At 33.8% G+C, this 10,362-nt stretch overlaps 1 protein-coding gene across 1 annotated transcript; it reads right to left on the bottom strand.

Moving 5' to 3' along the window:
• Positions 1-578: 578 nt before the first annotated feature.
• LOC110903751 (polygalacturonase At1g48100) lies at positions 579-2,885 on the bottom strand. The gene is made up of 7 exons (XM_022149541.2): positions 2,651-2,885; positions 2,382-2,513; positions 1,959-2,120; positions 1,779-1,823; positions 1,483-1,690; positions 1,202-1,392; positions 579-1,129 (listed from the first exon to the last, which is right to left on the bottom strand). Exons 1-7 carry the CDS (start codon positions 2,864-2,866, stop codon positions 734-736), a joined length of 1,350 nt encoding a protein of 449 aa, XP_022005233.1. The 5' UTR covers positions 2,867-2,885; the 3' UTR covers positions 579-733.
• Positions 2,886-10,362: the final 7,477 nt, after the last annotated feature.

Genomic DNA, 10,362 nt, shown 5'->3' with positions numbered 1-10,362 from the left:
ATTATAAAACGGATCATTTTATATCTAAACCATCATAATATATATGCATTAGTACTTCTTTTCTTTGGAGTTAAATAAGCAATCCCAAACACCAAATTAAATTTTAGACAATTAAAATATATTAACCACCGATATTATTCAATAATGTCTCTGAATTCGCAAATCCAAATGCCCCAAAAGATGCAAGTTATGGAAGTTCAGTACGCCTTCAAATGGGATTTAGATTTGATCCAAATTTTGTAACAAGAAAACTTGATTTTATTGTTTCATTGAACAAGAATTGGCATGTTACATTCCTCTCAAATTATTTGTGTAAAGTTAAAACCTAGTTGATCCAATTTATAATTGGACCAACTAGACACCAACTTAAAAAAGGCATAACTTTCACTACGTTTAGAGTTACTCACTTGGGACGGAACATCTCAATGGGTCAGATCATATTTGTTACAACTATAGCCTGTAGAACCCAAACTCCATCATATGTAGCTCCGGTTTGGAACTAACCGTTTTCCCTAATCTTATATCCTTCTTGTTTAAAGACGAGTAATATTTATTTGTTTAAAGAATTGTCAAAGATGTAGGAAGTAACAAGTATTTCTATTGCAGTATGCTGTTTTCACTTACACAACTTATCTTCCATTCTTTTGTATATACATTATATATTATACACCACCAAGCTAGCTATAAGACATGAAGGTCAGCAATTACACAAATTCACCAAACTGTATCTATCCTATGCTGCACATTTAGCATCATGATGCCCCCACTTGTTTGATGACTGTCCTTCCTGCAAACAATCAATTTCCGGGATAATCGGAGCATTTAACTGTCCAAAAGCCTGCCAGCAGAATGTTTCAGACATCTGGTGACCATCTGGCTTCGGTTTGAGTTCAATATTAGATAACTTTAAGTTCATACAAGGCTTGCTATCACTGCATGACAGATGTATGGGTTGTACTGTATAAGTTCCCTTTATATTCTCGTACGCAATATCCGCTATACTGACAGCAGATGTTTTGTTCATGCAGGTGCTATGATCACAATAATACTGATCGATCATGATTGGGACTTCGACTTGAGATACTTGGATGTTTGAGAACGACACTCCTCGTACCAACCCTTTTGCACCCTGCACAAGTACTTGACATTTAGAGATCAATGCTACGCATATTAAAATATTATATAGTACATAGTTTTATACCTGCCATGTCTTGATCCTAACACCAGTCATCGTGTCGTGAATCTTGACGTTTTTAACAGTGATATTGGAGACACATGCTGTTAAGCCGTCGATCCCTAAGCTTCCGATGCTTATTCCATGCCCCGGTCCACAATTAACATCATGTACAAGTACATTTGTACATCCTGTTTGTATAGATATACAATCGTCTCCTGCATACCGATTCAGGTGTCATAAGTCGTAATTAGTTTTTTAACGGATCGGGTAGTGGGTATTGCTAGTTTATAAAGAGAAGCTTTTACCACAAGCAAGTTTTGTGTGATGGATTATCACATTCTTGGAGGATCTCAAATGAATTCCGTCCGTATTGGGACTGTCACCGGGAGATGAGATGCTGATATGGTGGACTAAAACGCCGTCACAGGTGTCAAATGTAAGGTGGAATTTGGGACTGTTTTGGATTGTTATGCCGGTGACTGTTATCTTAGAACCCCCGACAAACATCACTGCCTGTGTGAAAAAAAAAAAAAAAAACATGTTTTGTGTCATTAGACTCCAACTATGGTTAACAAATCTTCCGACTTCCGTTGGTCCTTACCATTGGCCTGGAATTCTGCTTTTTCTCATCCGTTGAGACGCTTACCTGTCAATTAAGAGAAGGGTAAAATAAATGGACATAAAGTAAAACGATCATCTTCAACCTGAACCCGTTTTGACATGTTACCCAACCCATCTGACCCACCCATCTTGTAAGCGTTATGGGATTTTTATGTTTTACTTGTTTAAAATCATGTGTAGAATCTGTCCACCAAACTGAGCCTCTTCCATCAAGGGTGCCTTTTCCGTTGATAGTGAATTCTTCAAGGTTCGTAAACTCGAGCCAATGGTCTGCACCGCCCCAAGCTTTGGAACTTGTTGGAGCCAAAATAGTACCATCAAGCTGCAAAACAAGATCCATATTTTAAATATAAATGATGGTTGTAACTAGTTATGATATTATTATATTAGTTATTCTTATAAAATTTATATACCTTTGCTATATTCATATAAATTTTATACCAACCACTTCTCTTTTTTTTTTTTTTTTTTTTTTTTTTTTTTTTTTTGTAGTTCTACTGGTTAATCATTTAGTTTGTTGAAATCTGATATTATTCTTGTACTTTTTGAATCATGGAGAAGTTTGTTGGAACTTAGTTACTACCTGAAACACAATGTTTTTATGACAGTTTGAACCCGAGAACGAAGTGGGTCCCACGAGGAACTTGTAACCAGATGGCACGATAATCATTGATGCATCAGCTTTACAAGCGTTCGCCCAAGCAGCTTGAAACGCCTGTGTATACAACATTTGATTTCCAAAATATGTTAGTTATATTATATGATCCATGCAAACTGCCATGTGATCTAGTACTTAGTTGTCAAAAATGAATGTTCTTATAACTTTATAAATCACAGATCGATGTTCTATACCTTGGTATCGTCGGATTTACCATCCCCTTTAGCTCCATAATCGAGCACGTTGAATTTCAAACCGTTGTTTGGTTTTGATTTATGGATATGAACATGGTGGTGCCTCCTATATTTGGCTGTTGTTGCAGCATTGCAGGTTGCAGAAGAAGTTGATAACCATATAAGGCATGCAATTAGAATAACAAATGTCTCATGTTTAAAACTAAACCCTCTCATGTTTAGATGTGTAGGTGTAAGGTGTGTGTATGTACATGTTCATAGTAAATATGGTCTGGTGTTTATATAGGCAAATCACCTCATGAATTGTCATGTTATGCATATTGTTGCACTCCTTTTTCCTTGCTGACTCACATCTCCCTTCTCCTTTTCTTTTATGGCAAAATGCAAATAGATAACAACAATAATAATAAATAAATAAATAATAAAAAGTTTATTATTCAGTTAGTTAATGGGTTAACAATTACAAAAAGATAATTAACTTTAATTATCAAAGTATTTTCTTACTCCTAAAAAAGTATAAACTCTTAAAAAGGTTTTTATTTAAGGTAAACAATATTTAACTTTTTTCTATTTTAGGTAACCAACTTTTAATCCTCCCATTGCTTATAACTTTCAATTTTTTCAATTTTAAGTAAGTTGATGTACTCGCGCAATGTTGTTTATAATTTTTCATGAGCTAAAAAAAACTATATCGACCCAAGTTTATAACTTTTTACACGCAATTAATCTATATTTAAATTATATATTGGACAAATATAATGTAACAGGAAACCATTTTTTGTATATGATTGTCTGTTACATCTATATCTGTATGTCCCATTTTCACAAATGGCAAAATATGATTGCACTTGGCCAACTGGAGAAGCAACTGTGATTAATCTGTGATTTCACTTCCTCAGGAAGCATTAAGATAATATAAACCTTATTAATTAGTTCAACAACAAAGTTTAATTAATAAAGTGCAATTTGCCTCCATTAGAAACCTTTAATTAAGAGTTTGTTTAGATTTGTTCACGTGAGATGGTCTTTCTAGAATAGGTTGTCGATGAACTCATTTACTACGTTTCGGTTATCTTGAAACAAAGCAATCGTTTTGTGGGGTCGAGTAATGTACCGTTCATAATAGTTTCTATAGTAATCATAATGCTAGCCGAATTGTTTGTTCTCATCATGTTATAATGAGCAAAGAGTGGTCCAACATGTGATTTTGTACTTAGGATTGAGATCTGCCATCCCAATTTATTTCCATAGTCATGTATATCATGGAAGTTGAAAACGTACAACAGTAAAACCAAATGCGTTTTATCAAAAGTTTGATAAACACCTAATTTGGGATAAAAAGGCACAGTGTATAGTTACACACATGCATGAGAGAATATGGTATTATTAACACTAAATGTGACAATTTATAAAATTGCAAAAACAAAAAAACCGGGGATAACTCACGATTTACTTATTAAGTGAAAACAATCAAGAAAAACGTTTAAATTCGACTTAAAAGTTTATTGCCCTTAATTTACGTGTTTGTCACGCTCTTACCAATCAGATATAAATCTGATAGTTACGTAAATTTATCTTTCATCATGGAAAAGTTTATTGCCCTTAATTTACGTGTCTGTCACACTCTTACCAATCAGATATAAATCTGATAGTTACGTAAATTTATCTTTCATCATGGAAGTAGTCTCGCTAATCATAGGAATAGATGTAAGGTTTATCTATGTCTTACTACTTTCTTCAAATTCTTTTAATAGTTTTGCTATTTGTGAAATTTATTGATGATTAATGTTGTTGTTGGTGCTTCATCATGGAACACTTGGCCTGTCTTTGAGTCTCTTAATGATTGGTAGTTTAAACAAATATGATAGTATTAGATTAGATACATATATTGTTTGAATGAAAAAAAAACATATCTTTTAAATATGTAACAAAAAACACAACATAATCTATCATTTTTGTTTTTATAGTCTAGTTCTTTTCAAGGCCAGAATATTTTATTTTCATAACATAAAATAAAACATTACATCTAGAATTACGTATACGTGTAGTCCTTCTTCCTCTTCCTACTTCCTGCAATATTCTTATGCTTTGGATTTTATTTGTTTGTTTTAGATATGAGAATGAATATGTACCAATAAAATTGTCTTTTCTAATTAAATTTAAGAATTTGTCCTGAAGAAGCCAAGTTTTAGTTTAATAAATGGCAAATAATTATGTGAAAGCAAACAGATTATAGGTGTGTCTTGTCATTGTTCATCAAGTTTGTACCAAATAAAATCAAAATAATGAAACCAAGACCTAGAATGGTTCAATACGGGTTCCCTTTCAAGTAGAATCGTCAGGGCCGGCCCTGAGAATTCATGTACCCTATTCAAGCTTGAAAAAACGTGCCCTTAGGCCTTAACGAAATTGGGTATTAGGCTCACTAAATGTCTAAACCTAATGCCAATGAGCTAATAAATAATCTAAACCATAAAAGTGATTTTGTAAGTGGACCTATGTTGGTGTTTGTACGGGTATACCCTATTAATTTATTTAATTATACATATACATATCGGAGTTTTTTAAAAAATAACGTGCCCTTCGAAATATCGGGCCCTGGCCGGTAGTCCTTCCCGCCCACCTTCAGGGCATACATAAATACCAAATAACCTTTTACTTACAAGGATTTGAACAAACACCACTTTTATTAGCAAACATCATACCACTTTATAGATGACTTTAATACAACAGATAAACGGTTTTATATGCTTGGATAAAATAACTTGGTAGTATTTGCTTGTTTTAACGTGCAAGTTGTTCTAAGTTTATTATTTAAATCAATGAATTAGCCCAACCCTAACATGCAAACAATTACTTATCTACTTATTGTGTTTGGTTTGATAAAAAAAAACCCAAACAGTGCTTTTACCTTATTTATGCTAGAGCTTGTTATAAGTTTCTGTTTATTTTCAAAACAATAATATAAAAGCTGGTCGGTCATATTTTTGAAAGGCAACTTTGATAGACCAATGCCACTATCAAAGTTGTCTTTATTAAATTGTTTACACTAAAATTAGCAAAATTCAGAGTATTAATCGTGTCGAGATGATGGGTTGATGTATTGATGGGTTGAGGATTAACATGTTGAATTCTTTAAATGTAAACCGCCCCATATATTTATAAGTAAATCACCAAAATGAACATATTGACCGAAAGAATTACTAAAATGAACATTGACTTTTAATTCTAACCAAAATAAATAAAAGTGTCAGATAAGGCGGCTAAATTTTATTATACGCTACACATGTGGTCTCTTTTTGTTGACCTTTAAAAAAGTGCCGACTAAGTCTCAAATTTAGCCTACTCTTTTATCCGTTAGCTAAAGCTTAGCCTACGGTTTTATAGGCTAAATTTTAGTCACTGGCTAAATTTAGTCTACGCTTTACACATGTGTATTATTTTGATTATTTTTTCGTGGACTACACACTGTACTTTTTAAGATTTTATGTGCCGACTAAAGTTTACCTCATGCTTTACTGTCTTAACCTGCGGTGCTTATTTGTCCTCTCGTGATTGGCTTTTGGATATATTTCTTTTCTGCAAAGGCTAAAACTCAAGTTTGTTTTGGTATTTTTTTTTCCGGTCAACATTTGGGTGATTTTCCCCATATTTATATGTGTCATGTCGTGTCAAGTCTACTGAAGTTTGGGTCAGGTTGACCTGTTTAATGTTTATTTGTGAATAAGAGTAATACTATTGACTTAGTGACAAGTTATACATGCAATTAATCCTGCTTAAATGAAACCTTTTTCTGTAATTGGTGTCATTTTAATCATTTTTTTTATTATTATTTCTCATTTCCAGTTAAAAATATGTTATTACATATTTATCTTGGAATTAGAAGGCATAGATACAAATGATTGGAAAATGCACACTTAAACTAATAAATAAAGTTTTTTTTTTTTAAATTAATAGGTGATAAAGATTTGAAGACGGGAAAAAAATTACTTTTAAAATTAATAGTTTAATAAAAATAAAAAAAATATACTTAAATAACCCCTCCTAAAATCTTGATATGAACTTTTTTTTTAAACCTTTAATGGGTTAACAAATTAACTCATTTATTAAACTGATTGTGTTCTTGTTAACTCATTTATTAAATGCGATGTTTTCAGACCTTTTTTATAAGATATGTCCTGTTAGCTGACCAAAAACCTGTTTTTCTCGTGTGATGGTCGGGTTGTGACAGGAATTGCCGCCCAATGAAGTGTTAACTTTCACCAAAACTCATGTTTTACAAAGTATAAGTCAACCCTTTAAATCTTTCAATTAAACTTTCTGATCATGTACTCTATAATTTCTAACTCGTATTATAACGTAGAAAAACAGATTATCTCACTATGAATGTCAATTACAATAAAATAGGTAGATGAAAATAAAATCACCGGATGTTTAATCATAGCAAACACAAAAGTAAGGTAGAATACATCCTCCTTTGAATACAAAACAATAATATTGGCAAGAATTTGACTCTTCAAAGCGACCCATAGCTAGGCCATGGCCCATGGGTATGACTCCACGCAACCCAAATTACTTGCCAATTTTAAGATTCGAAAACCCATCTTGTTTATTTTTAATGGAGTAAAATGCACGGATAGTCTCAGTGGTTTGCCAAAGTAACATGTTTAGTCCTCAACTTTTGAAAATTACAATGGTGCTCCCTGTGGTTTGCACTTTTGTTACTCGGATGTTCCTACACTGGATGTCCGTTAAGTTATCCAATTAATTACGTGTAAAATGACAAAACAACCCTTACTTTTAATATAAATAAATAAAACAAAAGAAAATATACTTAATTATTTAAAAATCAAATGGACCCCACTATAATTATTTATGTTAAACCCCACTATCCCCTTTTTTCTTCCCGGCAACCATCCTCCACTTTCTTCCATCACCACCACCGGACCACCTTCCTATCGTCTGCAACCATCTCCTCCATTGCCACCTGCAATTTGATATAATGTAACGCCCCAAAACTCGAATTATTAAAATTGTTAGTAAGACCCCATGTCTAATAAAATAGAATGTAATAACTAGGTTATTATACCTAGTCAAATGTTTAGCAAAACAAGCAAAGGTATAAACTTGAGGGACCAAAGATGGACAAGGGGAAAGTTATGTTTTAAATTAATAAAAACACACACAAACACACACATCTCGTGTGTGTTCTGGAACGATCAGAAGGGGCTCCATAGGAGCCAAGCCCTAATTCTTCAAAAGCTTCAAATCAAGGGATGATTCAAGGCTCAAATTCGCAAATAAACATGGAATAATGATCACCATCACAAGGGGATCGTAAGGTATGTCTTAGAAGTTAGATTGGTGATCTTTCACGAAGTGGGTTTTGATGTAAATCGCGAATTTGTATGAAATTGAGAATGGGTGTGTGTTAGAATCGTCATATTGGACATGGGTTATGCATGATTTAGGTTAATTTGATGTTTTTGGATGAAACCCATTTGTTATGATGATGACATGGGTGAATCATCCATGTCCAATTTTTCTTAATATTGATGTATTTTGATTTGCATGATGGGTTCTTGTTAGAGGAGTTAAAAGAAATGTAATACTAGTATGTTTGATGTTTATGCATGAATGATTCGTGTTGATTAGGAAGTGGAATTTGATGAATTGTGTATGAGATTAGGAGATTGTGCATGAACTAGTTGTACCTTATGTTTAGAAGGTAGTACATACACCAAAGGCATGATAATATTATGAAGAACTTAAGTTTAGATCACTAGTAAGTGATTAATAATGTAGTAGTGAAGTGGGTTTTAGATAATGTGATGTAAATTGATGATTTACTTATGTTAATGATGTTTAGAATCAAACATGTGTGTGAATGTTTAAAGAAATCGGATAAGAAATGATAGATTAGCATGTTATAAGGTTGAGGGATAAATTCCACATAAGATCCGTGTGATGAAAAGGTTGCGATGAATGATAAATAAGCTAACTATCTTGAGAATGATATATGATAGTTGATGCTTGGTAAGCGACTTGGAAGCTTGGGAAAGAAGCGAGTCAAATGGAACTTATGTGCACGGGAAGCGTACTCGGATGCAAGGTAAGTAAAGCTTACACCCTTTTGTAGAATATTTATTTATCGTATAGATTAAGAGCATGATAACCCAATATATCAAGAATGATGTTTCGACAAGCTTGACACGGGTCGGAACATGTGACCATGTCAAGAAACTAAGTTTGAGGGTTAAAAAGGGTAAAACGGGTATTACGGTAACTTTGACTATGAGTTAATGAAGAAATAAGTTACAAGGGAGGAATAATGACTAATTACAACCCCATAAGGATGAAATTGTCTTTTAAGACCAATTCGGACAATGGTGAAGATATCACCATTTGGCAATGGCGACTAATGATTGTTTTGTTAAGTACTATGTATTCACAGGATGAATGGCGAAAGGATTTGCATTGCTATTAATTAGCAATTAAGCGGATAAGCATTATGACGGGTCATAGCTTTGACCCGATCCAGGTAAGTGTGATTAGAGTCATGGTTAAGCCGTAGGAATTGTTTAGAAATTGATGGAGTCCTTTGTTGCAAAGGATAGTCCTTTGTTGCAAAGGATGAAACAAAGTTGACCAAAACGCCCTCGATGGGTATATCGGGTAAACAAGCTTTGAAATTGTTTAGAAATACGTTGTTTGATAAGTGAAATGTTATAGACAAGTGTGAAATTGAGAAGTATGGTTTTTGTTAGTCATAGACCTTAAAATGCGCAAATACCCTTAATGGGTCAAAATAAGCTTTTGAGCGAAAATAGGTTAGGAGGATGCAAGGCATCCAAGGATTTAATCTTTATGATTGGTAATATTGAAATCATAAGGTTTCCGGAAAAATTGGGTCAAATAAGCAAGTTATGTTGGTAAATGCATAAACGGGTCAAAACTTGTAAAAAGGTAATGAGCCGAGAGCTTTAAGTGAATATTTTCCTTCTGATGTTGGATTTCAAGTTCATAGGATAGAATGTGAATTTACAAGCATGTAGGAAGAAACGGGAGGTTAAACGGGTAAACGGTTCAAAAGTTATGCGAGTTTTAGTGCGTTCGAACGACGAAAACAACACAGCAGGAAAACTGATTTTCGAGAGGCCGTAGCCTACGCCCAGATAGGCCGTCGCCTACGACCCCTGGAAAGTCAGTTTTTGCTGACGGGTTATTTTGCTGCCTACGGAGGTTTTTGGCTACGTGTAAATGCAAGGGACGTCGCCTACGACCCCTAGGGCCGTCGCCGACGCCCTCCCCATGTCCTAAAAGCTGAAATTTTGTTATTTATGTGATTTATGCATCGTAGGCTTCGGTATATTATCCGTGGACTACGGTGGGCCTCCCAAACATGATTTTTATCGTTCATTTGATGTATATGGGCTATAAATCTAAGTCCAAGTCCCATGTGATTAATGTATGAGTATGTAAGAGGTAAGCAAGATATTGAACGTGTACATAGGAACATATGTACGTATGTAGTTGTGTATTTATGTATATATGAAGATACGTAGGAGTATATGCATGTATTGTAGAGATGTAGAAATGTAGGCACGTATGTAAATGTTTATGTATGTATGCATGAGGGTGCGTATGAGAGTATGCAAATATGTAGAGGTATAAGAAGGTATGTATGTATGTAGATGTGGATGTATGCATGT

The sequence above is a fragment of the Helianthus annuus genome, chromosome 6, assembly GCF_002127325.2.
Source record: "Helianthus annuus cultivar XRQ/B chromosome 6, HanXRQr2.0-SUNRISE, whole genome shotgun sequence".
NCBI classification, from domain to species: Eukaryota; Viridiplantae; Streptophyta; class Magnoliopsida; order Asterales; family Asteraceae; genus Helianthus; species Helianthus annuus.
The sequence above is the reverse complement of the archived record's forward strand: the minus strand, read 5'-3'. Positions and strand labels throughout refer to the sequence as shown.

What these genes read in the sequence shown, in the direction of transcription:
- LOC110903751 (XM_022149541.2), bottom strand. Translation starts at nt 2,866, where the DNA reads ATGAGAGGGTTTAGTTTTAAACATGAGACATTTGTTATTCTAATTGCA. An exon ending in GTAAATCCGACGATACCAAG is followed by an intron (nt 2,514 to 2,650) that starts GTATAGAACATC and finishes TTGTATACACAG; the next exon opens with GCGTTTCAAGCTGCTTGGGC. An exon ending in TTAGGATCAAGACATGGCAG is followed by an intron (nt 1,130 to 1,201) that starts GTATAAAACTAT and finishes GTACTTGTGCAG; the next exon opens with GGTGCAAAAGGGTTGGTACG.